Source organism: Peromyscus californicus, unplaced genomic scaffold (assembly GCF_007827085.1).
Source record: "Peromyscus californicus insignis strain IS unplaced genomic scaffold, ASM782708v3 Scaffold_5__1_contigs__length_169319896, whole genome shotgun sequence".
Lineage (NCBI taxonomy): Eukaryota > Metazoa > Chordata > Mammalia > Rodentia > Cricetidae > Peromyscus > Peromyscus californicus.
This window is the reverse complement of record NW_026294573.1, coordinates 100,959,193-100,985,087: the sequence shown is the minus strand read 5'-3', so window position 1 is coordinate 100,985,087 and position 25,895 is coordinate 100,959,193. Positions and strand designations below refer to the sequence as shown.

Sequence of the window (25,895 nt, the reverse complement as noted above, 5' to 3'; positions counted from 1 at the left end):
TAATATTCTTGAAATGACACAATTGTAGTCATGGCTGCCAAGGGATGAGGCGTTGTGGATAGGACCGGAGGGAAATTGAGGTAGACAGACAAAAGTAAAATTGGATGGTCCCTGTGGCTTATTGGTGGGAGTCAGAGAATTCGTGGAAGCGTCTCAAGGAGAGATGGGCTTGGTGCCTGAGAGATGGCTCAGCCATGAAGAGCACTCAGGATGCTCACAACTGCCTGTAACTACAGCTGGAGGGGATCCGATGCCCTCTTCTGCCTCTTTGGGCACCTGCACACACACACACACACACACACACACACACACACACACACACACACACACACACACAAAGAAAGAAAGGAAACCTGGAGAGTGTAGGGAAGCCAGGAAGCACTTAGGAATGCTGAGTCAGCAGGACTGTGAGTTTGAGGCCACCTGAGGCTACAACAGGGGTGGTGTGTGTGTGTGTGTGTGTGTGTGTGTGTGTGTGTGTGTGTGTGTGTGTGTAGAAGCCATATTTGACATCCGGTGGTGTGTGTGTGTGTGTGTGTGTGTGTGTGTGTGTGTGTGTGTGTGTGTGTGTGTGTGTGTAGAAGCCATATTTGACATCCGGAAGCGCTTTAGGAAAGAAGAGCAAAGGCTGAAAGCAGAGGAGATGGGAACTTCATTGAGTGAGAGTCCTCCCGGGGCTGCAGGGAGGGGGACAGGACCCAGCTGGGGAGGACATGAGCAGCCCTGTGTTTGGTGAAGCCTGAGGACGGGAAGGTGGCAGCAGGGGGCACCAGGCTTCTCTGGTGATCCTCACCACTGCCTTCTGGTGGCCCCACCCCCACAGGAAGACGTTCCCCAGCTCGAGGGACCCTGTGTCTGACTTAGTCCTGATACTCTGGTTTTGGGGGTGTGCGTCCAGCTCCACACATCTAGGCAAGCACTCTTTCCCCGAGCTACGCCCCCACCCCCAGAGAGAGCCTTTGCACTATCCTGCAGAGAGGAGCCAGGGCAGGAAGGGATTATCATCATTAGGAAGGAATCATCCCTGCGGGCGGGTAGGTGTAGTCTGGGCCTAAAATGTTGACTCTTCAGAGCCTCTTCCTGAGACCAGCAGACACCTTCCGTGTGTGTGTGTGTGTGTGTGTGTGTGTGTGTGTGTGTGTGTGTGTGTGTGTGTGTGTGTTCTACTGTATTTAATTGGGATCAGGAGTACGGACAGGAGGTTATTTACTTGAGCAAGTGAGGTATACTCTTGCCCTCTGTTTAAACCTAAACCTCATGCCAGCACCCCGACAGAGGGGGTCACTAGGCCTCTTTATTTGTGTCTCTTCTCAAGGCAGCCACCCTGGGAAACCTTTCTCTGTGTTTCCCTATTACTTCTATTTTGTTTCTTATTTTTAATTATTATTATTATTTTTTTTTACTTACAGCAAGGAGTTGGTGGCGCACGCCTTTAATCCCAGCACTCAGGAGGCAGAGGCAGGCGAATCTCTGTGAGTTCAAGGCCAGCCTGGGCTACAGAGTGAGTTCCAGGACAGCCAGGGCTACACAGAGAAACCCTGTCTTGAAAAACAAAACAAAACAAAATAAATTTTTTTTTTTACTTTATGTGTTCATGTGTTTTGCATATATATGTATGTATGTATGTACACCTTGAGCATGCCTGGTACCCACAGAGCCAGAAGAGGACCTTTGATCCCCTAGAACTGGGTGGTTGTGAGCCACCATATGGGTGCTGGAATCTACCTCAGGTCCTCTGGAAGGGCAGCCAGAGCTTTTACCCACTGAGCCAGCTCTGTGGCTTTTCACTTATTTTTTTCATTGGCATATTGAGGCGGGTAGCCATGTGCACCTCGTTATGGCTGCCAGGGCCCAGGCTTACATGGTAAAATCTCCGGTAACAAGATTGCCATCATTTGTGGGCTATTTTGTTTGTTTATTTGATTTGTTTCTTTGAGACACGGTTTCTTTGTGTATAGCCCTGGCTGTCCTGGAACTCACTCTGTAGACCAGGCTGGCCTCGAACTCACAGAGATCTGCCTGCCTCCGGAGTGATGGGATTGAAGTCTTGAACCACCACGCCCTGCTCATTTGTTGGCTTCTAAAGCAGACTAAGTTTGCGGTTTTCATTGCCTTCTGTGTGATTTGCCATCGGACATTCATGTGTGAATATAATTTACTTTCACTGCAAACGCCTTATTACAGTTTACAGGAAAGGACCACAGCCTCTTGCTTCCCATTCTGTTCCCTGGCACACAGCAGGCAGTCGGGAATGAGTTTCTGGATGGAAGAGTGAGGTACCTTCAGGACATGGGGGCAAGCAAAGTTGTCAAAGGTCAAAATCCTACAAGCAGGGAACACCCACTGTTGACTTTTAGCTTCCAGATCACCCGAGGATGGGATGGGGATTTGTCTGCCTGGAGACAACTGAGAAACTAGCTTTATGCCACAGGGAGATGCCCAAGGCAGAGGAAGCAGGAAGTGAGTGTTCGTATGACTGGTAATGATGCCTATAAATGGAACAGAGAACATACTCTGGCCACTTGACATCAAAGCAGGTCCTTGGCAGCTCGGGTGGGGACCTATGCGTGGTTTGATAACTCACTTCTTCCTCAGATGAACTTGCCAGAAAGTTGACTTCAGTCGTGTTCTCCCAAGATGCAGAATGAGGTCGGAAGAGTAAACAGATGCAGTCAGTGAATCCTCAGACTGCCGGAATACAGCACCCAACTGTGCAGGCTGTGTTCTGCAGAACGGAGATGACAGGCATGTGAAGACCCCTCTCCCCATCCCCTCTCTACCCCTGGCTCCAGAACACAGTTCCGATACATGGCTCTGCAGGCCAACGACGTAAAGCGGAGCAGGAGCAGGTCACTATCTCTTTCCGGGCTCTGCATATCCCCAGGGCTGCCCTGGCTTTGGAGTTTTGTATCAGTGTCCCAGATGGTTCCTGACCCCAAGAACCTCAGGATCTCAGGGGGACATCAAAGAGGGACAGCTAATTAAAATGTAAGAAGTGGGCAGAAAAAGACGGTTCCCTGAGAGCTTAGAGAAGGCTGCCGGGAGAGGAGAGGTCTGCGGGGGGTGGGGGGGTGGGGGTGGTGACGAAGGCACTGAGGAGCAGACAGAAGATGGCGAGGCTTAGAATGCTGGGGGAGAGGAGATTGGAACGAACCCTACCAGGAAACAGCCAGGGCCACGGCCTGGAGGTGACAGAATATGATCCCCAGGGGACCCAAAATAGTTCAGTGTAGCTGGACCACACAGTGGCAACAGGTTAGGCAGGAGCCATCGGCTACAGGAAGCTTTGCGAAAGCCAAGTTCAAGACAGGCTTGGCATAGTCTGGGTGGCCCCAGGCCTCAGGTCTAATATAGCCAGGGCTCTCTAGTTTCTCCAAAACAAAGGAGTTCTTCCTTGCCCTTTTCTGCCAGCCACAGGAAAGGGTTCTGGGCTGTTTGTTTTGAAAACCCTTCCCACGTAGTCTCACCCACTTGGACAGATTAAACATTGATTCATCAGCCAACCAGAAAGGGCCACAGAAAGCACCAGAAACACAAGACTGAGAGTGGGGTAGACTGCCACCAGGCTGTTCAGTGGTAGGATGTGCTGGGCTTCATCTGCAAAAAGCAGGGACAGAAACAAGCAAAAACCGCTTTCTGCTTACTGTAGCTGGGGAAGTAACCATTTAATTCACTCCAAGTTTTTATCTAGGAACATCAGCCTAATTGGCTTTTTGTGGGATGGTTTCTTTTTTAAAAAAATTATTTATTTTATGTGTATGGATGTTTTGCCTGCATGTATTTCTTCTGTGCACTACCTGTGTGCAAGTGCCCACAGAAGTCAGAAGAGGGTGTCAGATCCCTCAGGGCTGGAGTTACAGACAGTCTTGAACCATCACGTGGGTGCTGGGAACTGAAGCCTTGTCCTCTGGAAGAGCAGCCAGTGCTCTTAACTGCCAAGCCGTCTCTCCAGCAACACCCCCCACCCCTTTTTAGTTCTTTTGAGACAGGGATGGCTCATTATGTAGGGATGGCTATTTTTAAATCTAATTTCTCTTCATTGTAGAGTTTTCTATTTCTTTTTGCCGGAGATAAGATCTCTCTGTGTAGCTCTGGCCTGGAACTATGTAGACCAGGCTAGCTTAGAACTCACAGGGTGGTGGTGGCACACGCCTTTAAGCCTTTAATCCCAACACGCGGGAGGGAGCCAGGCGGATCTCTGTGAGTTCGAGCCCAGCCTGGTCGTCTACCGAGCAAGATCCAGGACAGGCACCAAAACTACACAGAGAAACCCTGTCTCGAAAAACCAAAAAAAAAAAAAAAGAACCCACAGGGATCTGTCTGCTTCTGCCTCCTGAGTGCAAGGATTAAAGGCACATGCTATGAGCCCAGGTTAATTTTCACAGATTATGTAAAGTTAGAATGATTTTTATTTCTTTTCTTTTTTTCTTAAATTTCATTTTTTCTTAAGTTAGACATACCGGCACATGCTAGTAAACCCAGCACTTAGGTGGATCAGGAGCTCATGGCCACCTCCCACTATGTAGCACGTCTGAAACCAGCCTGGGCTACATGAGACCCTTTCTCAAAACAAAAACAAACCCCACAACAATAAATAAATAATAGAGTAACACCCCATCCCCGCTTCTCTGCAGCCCTGACTGACGTGGAATTCACTGTGTGGCAGCAATTCCGGCAATCATTGTGATTATGGGCAGGAGCCACCATGCTTGGCTGAAATTGTTTTCTTTAGTCAAAAGTGACTGCGTTTCTTTAGTGTCATATTTCATACTCGCTGTGATCAGGGTCTGTGGCTCTGCCAACTAAACTTGAGACAGTAATTCCTGCCAACTAATAGAGCACACCTATGTCCTGTCCGGCCTCAAGCCCGGCCTCCATCTGCTCTTTTCTCCTCATTCTCCAGCCAGGGGCCTCCAATGTTGACCGCCCCCTTTGGGGCACACACTAGTTCCCTGTGGGTGTGGTCTGCTCTCGGCTTTCTTCACTCTGCTTACACGCCCCCCTACCCCCGCCACCCAGCTCCCCTGCTTTCTCCATCATCAGTCAGGCTGGCTCTCAGTCTTTCTCACCGGGGAGAGTTTCCAGAGTCCCCTCCCTCCTCCCAGCCGGGTTCAGAAGTGTTTCTTCAGGTCCGGTGGTTGTTTGAGCGGCACGTTTATTACAGTGTGTTCCAACCTCGTCCTCCTCTACTTCCGGTTGCTCCTTTGCTCCTCAGTTCTGTGTAGTCCAACAGGCAATCGATCCAACTCTTGGGTCTCAACTTGGTCTGAAATTCAGGGAGTGCCCTGTAGGAGTCCTGGGCTGGGAGACACCCCAGGGCCTCAGTCTGAGCCCGAAGTCTGAGTTCAAGATGGCTTTGGCCAAATCAGTGAAACTCCCAGACCCCACTGCCTCTCATACCGTAGGAACAGCTATGGCTATTTAAAATGCACTACACTAGGGATACCCGGAGGAATGACTCAGTGATTAAGAACTTAGCTGCTCTTGCAGAGGACCTAGGCTCAGTTCCCAGCATCCACATGATAGCTCACAATCATCTGTACTCCAGTTCTAGAGGATCTGATTCCCTCTTTTCACTTCTGTGGGTACTGGGTACACATGTGGTGCACAGACATACACGCAAGCAAAACACTCATATACATAAAAATAAAAAAAGGTTTTTCAGTACCACACCAATTATTGTGATCATGGTTTCTTTTTTTTAAATTTATTTTTATTTTTTGTATTTTTGTATTTTATAATTTAATTTAATTTTACATATCAGCCACGGATTCCCTTGTGTGTCGTTCCCCCCCCCCCTCGTGATCATGTTTTTTTTTTATACACCGTCTTATGTGTCTGTTTCAGGGAAGAATGTAAAATGCTCCAGAAGACTGGAAAGTCATAATTGTCTTAGCACTAGCCATTAAGTACCATTTTGGTAGTGCTATCTCAAAAGGTTACTAGGGACCCTTTCCCTGCTTTCCTTCTCTCGTGGTAAGTGAGGTGGCTCCTTGGATGGAGTTACAACCTAATAAGGCAGAACCGGGAGCCACTAGGGTCGCATGAGGCGTTTGGTATCTGCCCTTTCCCTCTTACCGGCGCAGAAGCTCTTGCTAGGCTGCTGACTAGAAGTGTCACCTGTATTTCTGGCGAGATGCTCTTTTTCCTTTTCATGTTCGCAAGATTTCCACGTCTTTCCGTTCCGTCTCAGAATCAGCAGCCGTGGGATTCGAACTCTAGATCACCTATTTTCCAGGGCACTCTCTCCTCGCCCTTGGCATCTAGCTTAGAGCCTTTGCCTGGGAGGCGTGGCCAAAATCCGAGATCCGGCCTACGCGCCTCGCGGAGCTGGCGGGGCGGGGCTAGCTCTTCTCGGGCTCCGATTGGCCGTCGAGCGAGACGGGGCCCGCGGATTGGCTGCGCGGCGGCCGCCGGCTGACGTGGCGGGGCCGGGACTTGCTGGCTCGTACGGCGGGTGCGGAAACGCCACGGAAAGCGTGCGGGCGCGGGTAGGCATCATGCCGCTGGAGCTGGAGCTGTGTCCCGGGCGCTGGGTGGGTGGGCAGCACCCGTGCTTCATCATCGCGGAGATCGGCCAGAACCACCAGGGCGACCTGGACGTGGCCAAACGCATGATCCGCACGGCCAAGGTGAGGGGCGGGGCCCGCGGAGGGTTAACCTGGGGGATTTGGGAGGAGCCCAGGGGCGAGTTAACGGAGGGGCCTGGGAGAGTTCTCGGAGAGGCTCGGGAAAGCGCGCTCGCGAGACCTTTCTGGTTCTGCGCTCCGTGTCTCCCTTGCCTCGGCTCCCCAGCTCGGGTCTTCCAGGAGCTCTTGCTCGCCCTCTCCGCCTCCCTGCGGACCCGACCTCTTTCTTCCCCCTTCTGGTTAGATCAGCTTCGACCCGTGCCTGGGACCGTCCGTGCGCGCTCCCTACCTGACCAGGATCTTAGGGACCCAGCCCCTTCCTGCTTGTCATATGTCACCTCGGAGATCCTCTCCTGACATTGGTTTCCAAGAACTACAGTCGTTGGAAGTTGCTGTGTCTTTTTTTTTTTTTTTCTTCTCTTTTCTTTTTTCACCCGCCAGTCCGAGTGTTTGAATTGCTAAACGGTGAAAAGTGCATGTCTCTGAGTGCAGATCCTGCTAGGGAACCTCTGTACCCCTCAGCTGCCTGATTTGAAAAGCCGGCTTCGTGGAGTTGTAATGAGCACCGAATGAGGAAAGGAGTGGAAAGCAGGATAGTGGGCACAGAGCTCCTTAGGTGACCACTACTGCCGCTAAAATGCCTGTGAGCATGCGCACCCCCACTTCTCATAGTTAATCTCCACTCTTTTTTCAGTCAGGACTACGAGGATGATTTCTTCCAGCCACTCCCACCCGCAGCCCCCAGCCCTAGAACTCACACGGTTTTGTTTTTAGTCTTCTTGAAACAGGGTCTCTCTCATTCTAACCTGGGCTAGCCTGGGACTTCACCATGTATCCCAGGCTCTCCCTTAGTCCTTCTGCTTCTTTCAAGTGGTGGGATTACATGTGCAAGCCTCCACTTGGGGCGTGTCATACTTTATTTAGACCTTTCTGTGTTATGAATCGGTCTTTGAAGAGAGACTGTAGTGCCCGTCATTTTGACTCTAGCCTTCGACTTTAATAAAGTCTGCCCTGTGATTTCTTACTTCATTTATTTATTTTGGTTTTTTGAGGCAGGGTTTTTCTGTGTAGCTTTGGAGCCTGTCCTGGATCTTGGTCTGTAGACCAGGCTGGCCTCGAACTCACAGAGATCCACCTGGCTCTGCCTCCTGAGTGCTGGGATTAAAGATGTGCGTCACCACTGCCCCACTGGTTTATCATTTTTTTAATTGATTGATTTTTGTTGTTGTTTTTGGAGATAGATCTCTCTCATTCTGTATTGTAGATTGGCTTGGAAATTACTATGTAGATCAGACTAGGCTCAAACTTGTGGCAGTCCTCCTGCCTCAGTCTTCCAAGTTCTGGGATTATAGGCATGGGCCATTACACTCAGCAGTTCCTGGAGCTGGAAAGATGGCTCAGTAAAGAGTGCTGCCTTCTCTTCCAGAGTACCTGAGTTCAATTCCCAACACCCACATGGCCGTTCACTACTGTGTCTAACCCCAGTTCTAGGGGATCTGACACCCTCTTCTCACCTCTGCTTACTCCAGACATGTACATGGTGCACAGACATACATGCAGACAAAACATCACACACATAAAGTAAGTAAATGAATTTTTTTTTAAAAAGAGGTAGCTCCTGCCAATGATTAATGCTGACCACCTAGCTTCATATCATCTGAGATTCAGCTTTGTCTTACCCTGAATCTTGTGAATGTAGTACCATTGAATCACAAAAGGACTAACAAGTTTTAGATTCTTACCGAGATACCGAGCTAAGAGCTTTTAAGTGTCATCTCCTTTAATTTCTACAACAGTCTGCCGTCAGCTTCATTTTGAAAACTTGAAGAAGGCTAATTGTGATGGTGTACGCCTTTGATCCCAGCGCTTGGAAGGCAGAGTCAGGCAGATCTCTGTGATTTCCAGGCTAGCCTGGTCTGCAGAGGAAGGGCTACATAATGAGACCTTGTCTCAAAAACTTAGGATTTCTAATCTTTGCTTCCAGACACAGGTCTCCGGCCTTTGTTCTTAAAGGGGGGAAATTCCTGCTTTTAATTCAGAGGAACAGCCTGTTTTCCCAAGGTGTGACCACCTTGTATGATGAGGTTGTAAAGATACCTAGAGATATAAAAACCATGCAAACAGAGTTATAGTTTTTCTCTCACAGGTTCTGGAGGGCACTGGGGCTGGAGGACACAGTGACAAGGTTGGGAGGTGCTGTAGTGCGAGAGGCCAGGCCTAGAGTCAGGACAGTCACTGGTTCAGTGGTCTTGAGCCGGTGACTTGGCTAGGCCTCCGAATTTTCTTGTTTCTCTCTCTCTCTGTGGTGTTTTAAAGCAGGGGGATTTCTACAATCCCCACATTTTGACTCTGCTGCCATTTGTAGCAGGAGGCACATGTGTAAGTTTAGTCCCTAGGGTTTGGAGTGTCCAAGCTCACTTGCTCACATGATGAATCTGTTGTTCGTTTTATTATATTATAGTGCATTTGCACACGTGTGGGTTGCAGGGGTTGATCTCAGGTCGTCAGACTTGGTGGCCTGAGCGTTTACCTGCTGAGACATTTCACCAGCCCAATAAAGTACATTTTTTTTTTTTTTTTTTTTGGTTTTTCGAGACAGGGTTTCTCTGTGTAGCTTTGCACCTCTCCTGGAACTCACTTGGTAGCCCAGGCTGGCCTCGAACTCACAGAGATCTGCCTGGCTCTGCCTCCCGAGTGCTGGGATTAAAGGCGTGCACTACCACCGCCCGGCTAAAGTACATTTTTAAAAGGACTTTTTATTTTTGTTTTTCTTTCTTTCTTTTCTTGTTAAGACAGGATCAAACTGTGTAGTCCTGGAACTTGTTTTGTAGACCAGACTGGCCTCCAATTCAGAGTTCCACCACCTACTTCTACCTCTGCTTTCTAAATACTTGGGATCAAAGGCACACACTATTATACCTGGTTTAAAGATTTTTTTTTTTTTGGACAAAGTTTCTCTGTGTGGCCCTGACTGTCCTGGAACTCACTCTGTAGACCAGGCTTAAATTCAGAGATCTGCCTGCCTCTGCCTCCTGAGAGATGAGACTAAAGGTGTACACTACCACTGCCCTCTTTTTCTTTTTAAAAAGAACTTTTATCTAAGCCTGTTGTAGTGGCCCACACTTTTAATCCTAGCACTCAGGAAGCAGAGGCAGGAGGATCACTGTATGTTTGAGGCATCTTGGTCTACATAGCAATTTCCAGGCCAGTCCAGGCTATTTAGTGAGAACTTATCCCACTATGCACTTATTTTAAAATATTTTTTTAGCATGTATTTGCATATAGAGGACAGAGGCCAACGCTGGGTGTCTGCTTCAGTTCTTCTCTACCTTTAATTGTGTGTGTCTTTTTTTTTTTTTTGGTTTTTCGAGACAGGGTTTCTCTGTGTAGCTTTGCACCTTTCCTAGAAGTCACTTTGTAGACCAGGCTGGCCTTGAACTCACAGAGATCTGCCTGCCTCTGCCTCCCAAGTGCTGGGATTAAAGGCATGCGCCACCACCGCCCAGCTTGCGCCACCACCGCCCAGTTTTCTGTGTGTGTCTTGAGCACACTTCCAAGAACACTATGTATTTGTGTATATGCCATAGTGCTTGTTTGGAGGTCTGGACACAGCTTTGAGGAATTCTTCTACTGTGTGGGACCGGGGATCGAATTCAGTTTGTCAGGCTTGATGGCAGGCACCTTTATCCAGTGAGTCATTTTACCTGCCCGCCACCTTATTTTGTGACAAGGTTTCTCCCTGAACATATTGCTCATGACTTGGCTAGACTGGCTGGCCAGCAAGCCCCAGGATGGGGCTATAGGCACATGCTACCATGTCTGGCTCTTCTTTACATGGGTGGTGTGGCTTCAACTTAAATCCGCATGACCTCACTTTACCCACTGAGCATCTCTTCGGCCCCAAGTCCATTTTGTCTAAATAGAATGATGTCATATCATTGTCTCCTAGTATTTCTGCTCCAGGTCACTGAAAATGTCCTACTGTGTGTCACAGGAATGTGGGGCTGACTGCGCTAAGTTTCAGAAGAGTGAGTTGGAGTTCAAGTTTAACCGGAAGGCCCTGGAGAGACCATATACTTCGAAGCATTCGTGGGGGTCGACATATGGGGAGCATAAACGGCACCTAGAATTCAGCCACGCCCAGTACAAGGAGCTGCAGCGCTATGCGCAGGAGATTGGCATCTTCTTCACTGCCTCCGGCATGGACGAGGTGAGCTCTCAGCCACCGTGGGGATGCAGGCAGCTGTTGGTGTAAAGCCAGCTCTAGCTCTGCTCACCTCCACTATGTCCACCTAAGTGGAAGCCCACAGGCCGGAGGCCCAGAGGAGGGGTTTTCAGAGAAGGGTACCATAACCTAAAAACAATGCCTCTATATCAGAGCAGCCACACTGGACCCCAGCATCCTTCACACCGTGGGACAGTGAGCAGGGCCAGGCCTTCCCATCTCAATGTGGTTTAGATTGGGAGCCAGTTTGCCTCACAGCCAGCTCTGACTGGCTCCCTGGGGTGCCGTTGGCATCACCCACAGGAAAGTAGCTCAGAGGCTGGCTGTGCTGACATCCTGGAGGAGTTCAGCTGGTACTAGGCCTCAGGTCCATTTTGCACTATAATTTCTCTCTCTCTCTCTCTCTCTCTCTCTTTTAAGATAGGATCTCTTTCTCTCTCTCTCTAGCCCTAGATGTCCTGGAACTTACTCTGTAGATCAGGCTGGTCTTGAATTCAGAGATCTGCCTGCCTCTGCCTCCCGAGTGCTGGGACTAAAGGCATGTGCCACCACTGTCTGGTGTGACTTCTGTCCTTTCATGATCCTATGTTCTCTCTTTTCTGAATGCCAAAAACTTTGGTCTTAGAAAGAAGGCACTGGTACAGAAAGTTTATGTCGTAGGGTTTCTATTCCAGGAGGAGACATCATGACCATGGCAACTCTTATAAAGGAAAACATTTAACTGGGGCTGGCTTACAGTTCAGAGGTTTAGTCCATTGTCATCATGGTGGGAAGCATGGAGACACACAGGCAGACATGGTGTGGAGAGGAGCTGAGAGTTCTATGTCTGGGATCCAAAAGCCACAGGAAGAGACTGAGACACACTTCCTCCAACAAGGCCATGACTCCTAATAGTGCCACTCCCTATGAGCCCATGAGGAGGGCATTTTCTTTCCAGCCACCACAGTTTAGTAAGCGGGAACGAGAGGGAATGGCCTATGATTCCCGTGTGTTGTCTCTGTGGGTTTCCTCTGTGAGTCTTGGAGTGTGTGTTGCTGCTGGTTACTTCCTGGCATGTCCCGTTTGGTTTGCTGCGTTCTTTTTCCAGTTAGTGTGAGCACAGCTTTGATTCCACCGTGCAAAGGCTCTGATAGCACTGCGGTGTTTGTTCTGGAGGATATACTAGAATGCTATTTGTTATTGTTGTTGTTTTGTTTTTTGAGACAGGGTCTCAGTATGGAGCATTGGCTGCTGTGGAACTTACTATATAGACCAGGGTGTCCTCATGATCCTCCAACCCCAGAATCCTGACTGTTGGGATTACAGGTTTTTTTTCCTCCCTCTTTGGTTTTTTTCCAGACAGGGTTTCTCTGTGTAACAACCCTGGAACTCACTTTGTAGATCAGACTGGCCTCGAACTCACAGAGATCTATCTGCCTCTGCCTTCCGAGTGCTGGGATTAAAGCTTGCGCACCACCGCCCGACTATTACTTTTAGTTTTTTTTGTACTGATAAATGATGCTGAACCAGGCTTGGTGGTGCCCACTTGTAACCAGTATTTGGGGATTGGAGGTAGGAGATTTAGTTCAGGCCAGCATCAGCTACAAAGTAAGTTTGAGGCCAGCCTGAGATACATGCGGCTGTCTCAACAAAACAAATGCTGAGGTGAGCATCTTTTCCATGTGTCCTCAGTTGCTCCTTAGAGTTGCCTTCTAGAAATGGGCGTTAGGGTGGACTTTAGAGATGTGCTTCTACTGTCCTGGGGATGGTTTCTCATTGCTTTAGTTAGATTGTTGAAATTGTGTACAAGCATATGTGTGCGCACACACACACACACACACACACACACACACACACACACACACACACACACTGTCTGTCTCTCTGTCTTTCACTCCCTCTTACTATGTAACCCTAGTAGAACCCTCTGTGTAGATGAGGCTGACCTGGCACTCACAGAGAGCCTCCTGCACCTGCCTCTACCTCCGGATGCTGGGGTTGCAGGTGTGCCCTACCACACCTGGTTCATAAAACATACCTCTGTCTTTGTTAGTCTTCCAGACTTCAGAATATGTGTGTAATTGTAAGCATTGGACCTTGTCAAAGGCAGGAAGCCCCATATGGTGGCTTGTGCCTTTCATTCCAGCACTGGTCAGTATAGGTAGGAAGATGGTTGGGAGTTCAAAACCAGGCTGCACTGTATAGTGGGTTTCAGACAGTCAGAGCTACAGTGTGAGGTCCTGTTGTTTTCTCCTTCCATCATGGAAACAACAAACAAAAACCCCAAAAGCAAACAATAAAAAGTAAGCCGACTAAGAGTCCCAGCGCTTGGTGGTCAGCCTCGGGCGGCACAGCCTACAAACCAGAAACAGTAGTGTGCTTTTCTCTGCTGAAGCCTGCCGGGTCACCTCCTGCTGCCGGTGTGGGAAGGCGGTTCCTCTGGCGTTTGCAGCTGGTCTCATGGCTGGGCCGGGCACAGGTAGGGAGGAGAGAGGGCAGCGAGGGGAAATGGGTCCATAAAGTCTTTACAAAGAGTAAATCTTTCTTTGCCAAGCTAGCATTTCCTGCCCAGCCTCCTCAGAGCTGGCTTGGTTGGGTTCTGTCTGTCCTTCCGTGTCCCCCACCCCGTTTCCGAAGCAGGTGGCTCCCGGTGTTCACCTTCCTGACTTCGTCCTGACAGCCGGAGTTTCCCGAGGGCCTCCTTTCTCTGCTCTGCGTGCTGTTCTCGGGTGTCCTCTGTGTGCTCAGGAAAGGTTAAGGAAGGTGTGGCAGAATTTTATGGAGACTGAAAGAGTTCCCAGGACACCTCTCAGAGGGTGCAGAGGTGGACTTCAGCCGAAGACAGCTTAGTGTTGAGGCAGCAAGCGGAATCCATGAGCCTGGGGCCCCTGAAGGGCACCTGCTCAGTGACGGTCACCACAGAGCTGTGGTCACCACAGAGCGACCTTCCCTCCCGCCCGGCCCTGCCCTCTGTCTTCTCCACCTCCTTCCCCCGGCTGCCTGCTGCCTGTGACGGGGCTGGCCTGTGCTTTTTGGTTCTGTGCTCTGTCAACATAAAAACCGTAGCTCTCATCTTAAGTGGAACAAGAGACAGTTTATTCTGGACCCATTCTGAATGATCAGGACTAAGAACACAGATTTAGTTTACCCCAATTCCATGTTCCAACGTGGAAGCAGTTTCCCGGGGTTTTTAGAATTTTACAGAACAAAGACAGTCATAAATCAAAGCAATTTTAAGATGTATTGATGCGTACACCAGAGAGACAGGCATAATGAGATGGGGAGCCGTTCTGTAGGCCCGAGATGCTCTCTGATGGCGTTTAGGTCTTGGGTTGGCAGAATCTGCTGTTCTGCTAAGAGCTTCTAAGAGGTGTTTATTTACTTACTTATTTTTGGTTTTTCAAGACAGGGTTTCTCTCTGTAGCCCTTGCTGTCCTGGAACTCGATCTGTAGACCAGGCTGGCCTTGAACTCACAGAGATCCACCTGCCTCTGCCTCCCGAGTGCTGGGACTAACGGTGTGTGCCACCACTGCCTGGCTGAGGTTTTTATTTATTACCATGAGGTGTTAGTTCAGATATACAGCGGGGTAGGCATGGCTGTTCCAAGGCAAGGCTAAAACTAGCCCAAGGTAAAGTAATTAGTCTCTGAACCTAAAAATTCCAGTCTGTCCACAGCACTGAAATTCCAATTGGTTCATCAGTCTCTGCAGACATAGAAGCTCCTTCCAGGCTTTTTGTTTGTTTGTTTGTTTTGTTGTTGTTTATAGCCAGACACACTTTTTTTAAAGGAATTTTTGTTCACAGCTCCCCAGCATTCACTCACCCCTGCTCTCCTCAGCTCATCACCATGGGCTTCTTTTTTTCTCTCCTGCATGATCCCAGCCAAAGGGGCTTTAGAGAAGTCCCAATTTCCCAATGTGGCTGAGCGTGCCTGGAATCCCAGCACTCAAAGCAGGGATAGGAGGAAGGCAGTTTTGAGGCTAGCCTGGGCTACATATGGTGCTGTTATTTTCAAGAAAGAGAAGTCCTGATCTTCCTTTCTGGACCAGTAGTTTCTCTTAGTGTGCACACAGAAAGGTTCTGTACACCTACTGTCTGTATTTTATTTGTGTGTTTATTTTTGAGGCAAGGTCTTGAACTCACAGAGATCCGCTTGCCTCTGCCTTCCAAGTACTGGGATCAAAGGCGTGTGCCGCCGGGCAGTGGTGGCGCACGCCTTTAATCCCAGCACTCGGGAGGCAGAGCCAGCCTGGGCTACCAAGTGAGTCCCAGGAAAGGCGCAAAGCTACACAGAGAAACCCTGTCTCGAAAAACGGAAAAAAAAAAAAAAACAAAGGCGTGTGCCACCATATCTTACTGTCTGCTTTTACTAAAGTTTAAACGGTTCTGAGTCAGTCAACCAGACATGGGGGTGCATACCTGTAATCCTAGCCCTTGGGAGACTGAGGCAAGAGAATCAAAAGTTAGAGGTCAAGCCAGGCAGTGGTGGTGCATGCCTTTGATCCCAGCACTCAGGGAGGCAGAGCTAGGTGGATCTCTGTGAGTTCGAGGCCAGCCTGGGCTACAGAGTGAGTTCCAGGAAAGGCGCAAAGCTACACAGAGAAACCCTGTCTCGAAAAACCAAAAAAAAAAAAAAAAAAAAAAAAAAAAGTTGGAGGCCAGTGTAGGCTACATAGCAAGTTCCAGGACAGCCTAGAATATGAGCATGTCTCAAAAAGCAAAGAAACACATCCTAAGTCAAACCAGTTTGCTAGACGTAGGTTTGAAATCAGACAGGTTTATCTCCAGGACCCTCCCTCCTGGGAGCCATCGCTGGGCAAAGTTTCCTTGATGCCAGTCCCCTGGGGGTGGCCTGTTCCATGTCCCGAACCCCAGTCGTGTATTGATTGCATTGCTTTAAGGAAAACTGAAAAGAGGAAGTGAGCTATCTGGCTTGAGCCAGGGAAGGATCTAACCGCAGTAGGGCAGGTCAGAAGCCAGCAGGCCTCGGGAAAGAAAGCCACTGTGCTGTGGCCACGCCTGAAGGTCTGCAGGGCCTGAAGCTGGATCTTGAGGTGGCAGGATGATGAACCAAAGTGACAGTTTTCAAAATGGCCACTAGACGGCAGTGATTCTCCAGGTGGGCTGCAAAATGAGGTGCTTGCTCTCTTTCCTCCTAGCAGAAACTCCCCTGCCCCTCCTCATTTAAAAAAAAAAACAAAACACCAGCTTGAAGATGATAGAATTTCATGCAAATTTCACAATCCTCGTGGTTTAAATCTTTGAATGGTTTTTGTTTGTTCGTTGTCTGCACTAGGCCTCCTTAGCTCTGGTTGCTCGGTCCCTCTCCTGAGCCCACACTGCCTGCTCATGCTTCAGAAGGTCAGCGTCCCACTAGTTGAACATTATCTAAACATATTAATTATGTTTAAAAAGGATCATTTTTGTTCTTTTTTTTTTTTAGTCCCATCTCAGGGCTGTTTAGCAGAGTGACATGTGCAGGGAAGAGAGGAAATGTGGATGGGAAAAGAGAAAGAACAAACAAAAAGAACAAACAAAAAAAGGGAAAGAGCAGCCAGAACCGCAGAGACGGTGGGACACTGGGGGTGAGCAGTCCCTGGGTCATGTGACATGGTGTCTTTTCGACTTGAGAGGTTACAGAGAGCCTTGAACTCTTGTGCACGGGCTGACTAGCCACTCTTCTTTTTTGGTGGGGTGCTAATTGTTTTGGGGATTGAACCCAGGGTCTTGCATATGCTAGGCAAGCTTCCCACCCAGAACTCCAGCCCCAGACCCTGACTTAGCACCTCCCACCCTGTGTTATTGAGAACTGAGTCCTGAAGAATAAAGTCGACTTGAGACACATTAAACTGACCTCAGCCATGGTGTTTGGAGAGGTTCCAAACCTTCTAGGAAAGTGGGTGGAGGTCTGTTACAGTGGGTAATTTAAAGGTGTCTTTTATTTTTCAATTTTTAAAAAACATAATGTATTTTTATTTATGTGGTATGGATGTTTTGCTTGCATAAATGTCTGTGTACCATTTGTGTGCCAGGTACCCTCAGAGGCCGGAAGAGGGCATGAGATGCCCTAGAACTGGAGTTACAGATGGTTGTGAACCCCCAAGCAGGTGCCGGGTCCTCTGGAGGAGCAGCCAGCGCTCTTAACCACTGAGCCGTCTCTCCAATCCTTGTTTTCCTTTTTGAGACAGGTTCTTACCATGTCGTCCCATCTAACCTGGAACTTGCTGTGTAGACCACGCTGGTCTACAACTCACAGAGATCCACCCTTAGTTCTCGCTCGTTAACAGAATGTGGGATTTTACTTTTCTGTGTAGTGTGTGTGGTGCTAGGGATCAAACCCGGGGCCTCACACGTGCTAGGGAAGTACTTGGCCATCTCCGTCAGTCCTGAGATTATCCTGGACCCATTTGCTAACACCTTGCAGTTTCTGGAATCTTCCAGATGAACCCCACTTTGCAGTGTTGAGGGTAACTTCACGCCGTGGTGTTGAGTCTGAATGGTGACTGGCTGGCTTTCCTGCGGGCAGCACATGCAGTTTAAGGTCCAAAAGGACCAGCTGATGACCATCAAGGCAAGCTGGGACAGAGGTTGCTCCATTTGCACCCTGGGCAAGGATTCGATTTCTTCTTTCTGTCCTTTGACCTTTGAGGGCCAGTCACTTTCTCTCTGCCTGGGTTCTGGGTCATGCTTAGGTCACAGCCCTTTTGCATCTGTTCACAAGTTCCGGGGGAAGGAAGAGTCTGGCCAGAAGCGATCTTTCCCATGCAGATTCTTGTAGCCTTGGATTGGCCAGCTCATGAAGAGCAAGTCCTGGGTGTGCACTGGACAGATGGGTGGGTGGACATATGATGACCTATTCTCTAGTCTCCTGCACTGGGTTCCTCTAGTACTTACTTGTACCACAAGGGCAGTGTTTCTGAACAATGGTGAAAGATACTCTGATTTTTTTGTAGATGGCGGTTGAGTTTCTGCATGAACTGAATGTTCCATTTTTTAAAGTTGGATCTGGCGACACTAACAATTTTCCTTATCTGGAGAAGACAGCCAAGAAAGGTAAGTGCCTTTTTTCATAAAACCAGAGTCCAAGCTTTGTGTTTCTGCCCCCTAGTGGCCACTCACTGTGATAGCATTCATGGAGACTCATCTGTTTTTGTTTTTTGTTTTATTTTATTTATTTATTTATTTATTTATTTATTTTGAGACAGAGTCTCACTATGTAGTATGACTGTCCTGGAACTTGCTCTGTAGCCAGGCTGGTTTCAGACTCTAGAGATCTGCCTGCCTCTGCCTCCCGGGTGCTACCACACCCAGCTTTGGAGACACATTTTAGAAACCTTCTACCCTTTCATTTTGGGTCAGTGCTAGGGATTGAACCCAGTGTCCTATGCACCTGATGTGAGTATTCCGCCACTGAGCCACATCGCCAGCTAGGGATCTCCTCCCTAATGTCTCCACTTGACACCTGGTAAATGGATTTCCCGACGTGAATGATCTCAGTTGACCCTCATCGCAAACCTGGGGTGGCAGCAGGTCATACCTCTGGGATATTCTGTACTTGTTTCATAGGCAAGGAGTCAGAGCCCTAAGGACAGGGTTCTGTGCCAGCCAGCACCAGAGCTGGTAGCTCCCGGCCTCTCTCAGCTGTGCAGCTGCTTGTCCCTTACCCAGAATGCTTGCGAGCATGAGTGTTCCAGAATTTGGAGTCTTGGATTTGTAGACTAAGAGGAAGCCTGTTCAGTACTGTGCAGCCTCTCGATCTATAGAGACGCCTCTCTTCCCCTCAAGATCAGGGGATCCCCTGGTGTGCTTCCCTTTGCTGAAGCATGCTGCTGAGGAGGTGTTGGTCCCCATCAGTCACTGCGCGGCGTCGTAGGAGGTGTTGGGGGAGTCTGGGCCCTGTGAAGAAGGTGCTGATTCTCCAGGTCGTCCTATGGTGATCTCCAGTGGGATGCAGTCAATGGACACCATGAAGCAGGTCTATCGGCTCGTGAAACCCCTCAACCCCAACTTCTGCTTCCTGCAGTGCACCAGCGCCTACCCGCTGCAGCCGGAGGATGCCAACCTGCGCGTCATCTCGGTGAGCGCGGAGTGACGGTCTTACTGACCCGATTCCTTGTTGTCTGTTCGTTTGCAGTGCTGGGGATTGAACCCAGGGCCGTGGCATGCCAACCATGCCCTAGCCCCAGCCTTTGTTATAACCAAAATTATAACCAACCGTGGCACACTTTGTATCAATTTACAGGTCCTGTCTTAGTGTGACAGAATTAAAGTAGACCCAGGCAGCCAGGGAAATACAGCATTCCAAAGAAGGGGACAGTTATATATTAAAGCATATAACACCGATCTTAGTTTCGTGTGTGTGTGTGTGTGTGTGTGTGTGTGTGTGTGTGTGTGTGTGCGCGCGCGTGCCTCGTGATTTGTCTTCGTATACTTTTTAGTGGTTTTTTTTTTTTTTTTTTAAAGCAAGATCTCACTGATCTGTCTGGCCTATAACTCCCTCTGTAGCCCAGGCTGGCCTCAAACTCAAAGAGATTTGCCTGCTTCTGCCTCCTAAGTGCTGGGATTAAAGGCCTCCATAGATTAACACAATTAATAATTTAGTGTCTTGGACTCCAGGTACTCTCTCTGATTTTCTACTCTCACTGGAAGTCCTACCACATCCTCCATTCTGGACATCGCTACATGGGGAGAGTGACTTTGCCAGCCCACCCAGTCACAGCAGAATTCTTTGGCCTAGTATCCTGTATTCTCTATCTCTTTTTTTTTGGGGGGGGGTGTCTTTTTTGAGAGAGGGTTTCTCTGTGCAACCCTGGTTGTCCTGGAACTCACTCTGTAGACCAGGCTAGTCTTGAACTCATTACTGCCCGCCTCTGCCTCCGGGTGCTGGGCCGGGCACAGATGCAGCCTATACTCTTATCACAGATCTGTAGGTGGGATCTCAGGCTTTAGCCATCCAGCACCCCCCTGTACCCCACCTGCATCTTCCTGCTGGGTTTCAGCTTTCTGGCCCCCATCACTGACCGCACTCACTCCTCTGAGAAGGGCTTTGGTGCATTAGGTGAATTACAGATAATGTTAATTATTCAGCATTCCCCCCAACAGAATGTTTTGGGCCTAGGCTGTGTGTGTGATTGATATTTTTGTGTGTAACACACTTGGTTTCAGCAGTACAAGCTCATTAAATGTGACAAGTGCTTTTGGGGTGAGGTCAGTCATTCTGTTTCAGTTAGGTTGGTATTCTTGGTCTGCACAGGACTAAACAGTCACACGAGGTGTTGGTTTATTCAAATGTTTGGAATTGAGTGTGTGTGTGAATATGCATGTGTGTGTACACACCGTGGTAAGTGTACAGCGGTCAGAAGACAGCCTGTGGGAGCTGTTTCTCTCCTTTCATCGGATGGCTTCCAGGGAGCAACCTCACGTCCTTGGGCTTGATGGCAGATGTAACATGAATCTTAAAAGGTCTTATTAATAAAAACAAACCTGAGCCAGGTATTGGGGTTAAAGCTGAATGATCAGAGAAGCAGAACAAGCCACAGCCACCTCACCTCGCCAGTTCCTCAGCTGATCCTGTTTCCGCAGACTGGAAGCCTCTGGGTCCTCATCCAAATGGATCTCAGCTGAACTGCTGCTCAAAAGCCTAAAAGCTTAACCAGGCTCTAGTTCCTGGTCCTCACGCCTTATATACCTTTCTGCTTTCTGCCATCACTTCCTGGGATTAAAGGAGTGAGTCACCATGCCTGGCTGTTTCCAGTGTGGCTTTGAACTCAGAGATCCAGATGGATCTCTGCCTCCAGAATGCTAGGATTAAAGGTGTGTGTGCCACCATTTTCTGGCCTCTGTGTCTAGTGACTGTTCTGTTCTTTGACCCCAGATAAGTTTATTAGGGTATACAATATATTGGGGGACACAATATCACCACAGGCAGGTGCTTGTCTTCACCCTCTGAGCTGTCTTGATGACCACAGAAGGCATTCTCAATGCCAGCAGTAACTTTTACAGTATGGTGGGTGTCTTAATTAGGGTTTCTATTGCTGCAGCAAAACACCATGACCAAATAACTTGGGGAGGAAAGGGTTCATTCACTCACAGTTCCATATAACAGCTCATCATCAAAAGCAGTGAGGTCAGGAACTCAAACAGGGCAGGAACCTGGAGGCAGGAGCTGATGCAGAGGCCATGGAGCGGTGCTGCTTAGTGGCTTGCTTCTCAGGGCTTGCTCAGTCTGCTTCCTTATAGGACCCAGGGGCACCAGCCCAGAGATGGCACCACCCACAGTGAGCTGGGCCCTCCCCCAATGATCACTAAGTAAGAAAAGGCCCTACAGCCAGATCTTATGGAGGCATTTTCTCAGTTGAGGCTCCTTCCTCTCTGGTGACTCTAGCCTCTGTCAGTTGACATAAAACCAGCCAGTACAGCGGTGTCCTCCCTGTTCCCAGCAACCCTCAATGGCCACTTTTATTCTTCCCACAAAGGGGGGGCTCAGCGTGCCTGCCTTACAGTCTCACCTCTGTCTGCTTTGCTCAGGAGTGGCTGAAATGGGGTGCTGTTCAGATCTCCCTGACTAAGAACATGTGTGAAGCCCCAGAAGGGTAACCACTCCCCTTTTCTATTTTACAGGAATACCAGAAACTCTTTCCCGACATTCCCATAGGGTATTCTGGACATGAGACAGGCATCGCCATATCTGTGGCTGCAGTGGCTCTGGGGGCCAAGGTGTTGGAACGTCACATAACTTTGGACAAAACTTGGAAGGGGAGCGACCACTCAGCTTCGCTGGAGCCTGGCGAACTGGCAGAGCTGGTGCGCTCTGTGCGCCTGGTGGAGCGGGCATTGGGCTCTCCAACCAAGCAGCTGCTGCCCTGTGAGATGGCCTGTAATGAGAAGGTGGGTGCTGCCCGACTCTGCCTAGCCTTGCTGTCCTGAGGCCGGTGTGGCCTCTGAGCCTGTCGGATGAGCAGGTGAAAGAATGTCAACCATCCTTCTGAGCGTCATTAGGCTATGGGAGCAGCGGGGAGTGTGTTACGTAAGAGCAGTTCAGGCTTTTCAGCCACCTCTGGTCACATTAGCTTTTCCACCAAGTCTCTGAAGCCTGTGACCTCAGGGCTCTGAACCCTAGGAGATACAGAGTGAAGTCCTAAGATGGCCAAGCCTGGTCACTTGCAAGCCTGGTCTGAGGCATTAGGAAGAGAGCTTGGGCAGTCCTAAGTACAAGGGGGCATTGTGTGGGGCTGCTGGGCAGTGATGGTGAGGCTGAGGCATGCCTCCCAGATTCCTGGAAGCTGTGGCCTGGACCTTTCTGCCCTTGTGAGTTTAGAGCCAGGAGTCCTAGGAGTTCTAGGTGCAAGACTCCTCCCCTGCAGTTGTATGGGTCGGGGCAGAGGCCAGACACTGGGTATACGTGAGAAATGTTGTCATCTTTCATTCCGAGGGAGACCACCTGCTGCACTGCCCCCCCCCCCACCCCCGCTGGGAAGGTCCCAGGACTTCCTTCTAGGATCTGACACTGACCTTCCTGTGTCCACAGCTGGGCAAGTCTGTGGTGGCCAAAGTGAGAATCCCAGAAGGCACCGTTCTGACCCTGGACATGCTCACTGTGAAGGTGGGGGAGCCCAAAGGCTATCCTCCTGAAGACATCTTCAACCTAGTGGGCAAGAAGGTGCTGGTCACTGTTGAAGAAGATGATACAATCATGGAAGACTCTGTGGAAAGTCACAGCAAGAAAATCAAGTCTTAAAGTGCCACCCCCGGCTTCTCAGCCGCCCTGCTGTGACTGTCTGGTGTGCTGGGTGCAGGGGGCAGGCGTGTTGACCTCCAGGCCTCCCTGTCACAGTGGCCACCTGTGTCCAGCCCATCGGAAAGGAAGAGCCAATGAGGCCATTCTGCTTTGAGGTGTCCAGCCAGAGAAGGCGGCCCAGAGTAAAATTAGCTCCTTTAGGTTTTCTGTGTGGCTCTGCTGTCTTAATCCTTCATGTTCCCACCCTACAAAGCAACTCCAGGAAGCTGAGGTCTTGATTCCTCACAGACAGCTGACTTCCCTCCTACCCCTCCGGGCCTGGGTTCCTCACAGTACTGAACAGTGGTCCCTTTGCATTAGACTGTCTGAGGCCCTGTGGGCAGAGGCAAGCACTCCTGTCTCTGTGAGTAAAGGTTGGGAGGAGCAGTTGATTTCCCTTTGGCAAATCCTCAGGGTATGCTCGGTGTCAGCTACCACCAGAGGCCTAGGGACATGGCTCTAAGCAGCCAGTCCCTTCTCAGAGGGCTTGTCCTCAGATGAGGCAGGTGCACGCTAACCCATGGGACCGCTGGTCAGTGAGGCAGCTGTGAGGAGGGAATGTGAAGCAGGGAAGAACACAGTCTGAATAAGGGGGTGGCACGTGGGGTGTGGAGCTTGCACCTCTTCAGTGTGAAGGGGAATGCAGAAATCATCCCTGCCATAATCACCAGAGTGTCTTGTCACATATGACAGATTACAAACCCAGACACAAAGACTCCATTGTTCAACTTCTTCAAGCTGCATGAACTTTTTATAGAGGTTCATTGTCACATTTCACTTTGTTCTTTGGATCAATGCTGAGATTAATCATTTTGTTCTTTTCAAATATCTTCTCGTCTTCATTTTATTTTTAAAAAAAAACAAAACTTTTTTTTTTTCCCCCCTGAGACAGGATCTCACTCTATATCCCTGGCTGTCCTGGAACTTGCTGTGTAGACCAGACTGGACTCAGACTCCGAGGTCTGCTTGCCTCTGCCTCCTGAGTGCTGAGATTAAAGGTGTGCACTGCCACACGTGACCTGCATTTGTGTGTGTGTGTGCGCGCACGCGCACGCACACGAACTACAAAGAGTGACTTGTGGGACTCGGGTTCTCTCACCACCGTGTTGGTCCCAAGGATCACACTGGAGGCACCAGGCATGGCAGCAGTCTCCTTTACCAGCTGGCCGGTGTCACTGCCCATTAGCGACTCCCACCACCATTTGTGTGTTTGTGTATGTTTTCGGAGGTCAGATGTCCTGCTGTATCACTGTCCACTTGACCGAGACAGCATTAGCTGTGCAGGCCTCTAGCAGGCTCCAGATATCTCTGTCTCTGCCAGGCCAGGCTTTTTACCTGGGTGCTGAGCTCCGAACTCAGGCCCCAGTGCTTGAGCAGCAAGCACCCTTCTCTGTCCAACCATCTTGAGCCCTTTTCACGCCCTTGCTTTTTTTAAAGATTTTTTGTTTTGTTTTCCGAGACAGGGTTTCTCCGTGTAGTTTTGGTGCCTGTCCTGGATCTCGCTCTGTAGCCCAGGCTGGCCTCAAACTCACAGCGATCCACCTGGCTCTGCTTCCCGAGTGCTGGGATTAAAGGCGTGCGCCACCGCCTGGCCTGGTTTGTTTTTCTTTTATGTGTATATGTATATATGTACAATACCAATGGAGGTCAAAAGGGCATCAGATCTCCGTATGAGCTTCTCCACACATGAGAACTGAACCCAGGATTTCTGTAAGAGCAGAAAATGTTCTTAACCAGTCGCTTCTTTTCAAGGTAGGTGTGCGTGTGTGCGTGCGTGTGTGCGTGTGTGCGTGCGTGCGTGTGTGTGTGTGTGTGTGTGTGTTTTGATGTTTCTAGATAGGGTTACTCTGTATAGCTCTGGCTGTCCTAGAACTCACTTTGTGGACCAGGCTGACTTCAAACTCAGAGATCCACCTGACTCTGCTTCCTGAGTGCTGGGATTGAAGTCTTTCACCACCACTCCCCGGCGCTCGTGTGTGTGTGTGTGTGTGTGTGTGTGTGTTTTGCTTGCACATATGTCTGTGAGGGTCTTGGATCTCCTGGAACTAGAGTTACAGTTGTGAGCTGCCATGTGACTGCTGGAAATTGAACCCAGGTCCTCTGAAAGAATAGTGAGTTCTTTCACTGTTAAGAGATGGCTCCTGGGTTGGGGATTTAGCTCAGTGGTAGAGTGCTTGCCTAGCAAGCACAAGGCCCTAGGTTCGATCCTCAGCTCAAAAAAAAAAAAAAAAAAGAGATGGTTCTTAACCTCTGAGCCATCTCTCCAGTCCCCTTTTCAAGTTCTTAATCTTTGTGTTCATACTTACTTGACCTTATTTTTTTAAGGTGTGTGTGTGCGCGTGCCACGCGCCCACAGAGGCCACGGGTGTTGGATCCCCTGGAGCTGGAGTCATAAGCAGTGAACTGCCTGATATGGGTGCTGGGTCCCAAACTTGAGTTATCTGCAACATCCTCTCCAGGCCCAATCTAATGTTATTTACTGTATCATTCCTATTTGAAAGTGTATATTCAAGTCTCTTCTCAGTGCACAGTTATCCCTGAGAGGTTTATTTGTGAATTAGGACTTCCCTTCTCTTGGAACCTAGAATAACTTCAGGGGTGGTGGGAGTGAGGGGTATTCTGGTTTGAGCTGGACTGGTACCTAGGCACATTCCCAGCCTACTCACAGTTGGAGAACTTTGGAAGTTTGGAAGACACGCCTAAGCACTTGGAGGTGGGCTTTGCAGTGCTGGCCCATGACACTTCCACAGACAGGGTCCACTGAGCTGACCTTCACTGTAGAGCGGTGGGGCACTGACCTGCAAAGTCTCCCAGGAGTTACGGCTAGTTTAGCCTTGTAGATTGAGCAGTGGCTGAGGGATGCACTGTGCAGGCTTGGGCACTGCCCGGAAGCTGGAAGGTGTTAGGAGCGGCATGTGGGGAAGGAGGGCTCAGTGGTGAGCCAAGGATTCAGTTGCTCTTTTCTACATTTGTGTGTATGGTCTTGCCTGCATGTGTGTCTGTGCATCACACGTGTGTCTGGTGCCACCAGGACCCAGAGGGCAGTGCTCAGTCTCGTGGAATGGATACAGACGTGAGCCGCCATGTGCTTGGTGGAAACTGAATTTGGGTCCTCTGCGAGAGCAGCCAGCCAGCACTCTTAACCACTGAGACACCCCTCCAGCCTCTACATTTTGTGTGTACATGTATGGGTGGTGTGCACTCTGTAGAGGTCAGAGGACAGGTTTTAGGAGTTGCTTCCCTCCTTCCACCACATGGACCCTGGGGGTTGAATTCAGGTTGCCG

The 25,895-nt window shown here is 49.6% G+C and overlaps 1 protein-coding gene and 1 long non-coding RNA gene across 2 annotated transcripts; one reads left to right on the top strand and one right to left on the bottom strand.

The window, feature by feature from the left end:
- Positions 1–2,583: 2,583 nt before the first annotated feature.
- On the bottom strand, positions 2,584–6,352 carry LOC128097359 (uncharacterized). The gene is made up of 2 exons (XR_008213846.1): positions 6,121–6,352; positions 2,584–2,725 (listed from the first exon to the last, which is right to left on the bottom strand). It is a non-coding gene; the product is annotated as an uncharacterized LOC128097359 (long non-coding RNA).
- Positions 6,353–6,444: 92 nt separating this feature from the next.
- On the top strand, positions 6,445–23,438 carry Nans (N-acetylneuraminate synthase). The gene is made up of 6 exons (XM_052717800.1): positions 6,445–6,632; positions 10,624–10,839; positions 17,788–17,887; positions 18,757–18,911; positions 21,455–21,721; positions 22,362–23,438. The coding sequence occupies exons 1-6, from the start codon at positions 6,501–6,503 to the stop codon at positions 22,569–22,571; spliced, it is 1,080 nt and encodes a 359-aa protein (XP_052573760.1). The 5' UTR covers positions 6,445–6,500; the 3' UTR covers positions 22,572–23,438.
- The last annotated feature ends 2,457 nt before the right edge of the window (positions 23,439–25,895 follow it).

Excerpts from the sequence above, each read along its gene's own strand:
- Nans (XM_052717800.1), top strand. The coding sequence starts at position 6,501 with ATGCCGCTGGAGCTGGAGCTGTGTCCCGGGCGCTGGGTGGGTGGGCAG. Across the intron at positions 17,888-18,756 it reads GGAGAAGACAGCCAAGAAAG|GTCGTCCTATGGTGATCTCC; the intron begins GTAAGTGCCTTT and ends CTGATTCTCCAG. Across the intron at positions 18,912-21,454 it reads CCAACCTGCGCGTCATCTCG|GAATACCAGAAACTCTTTCC; the intron begins GTGAGCGCGGAG and ends TCTATTTTACAG.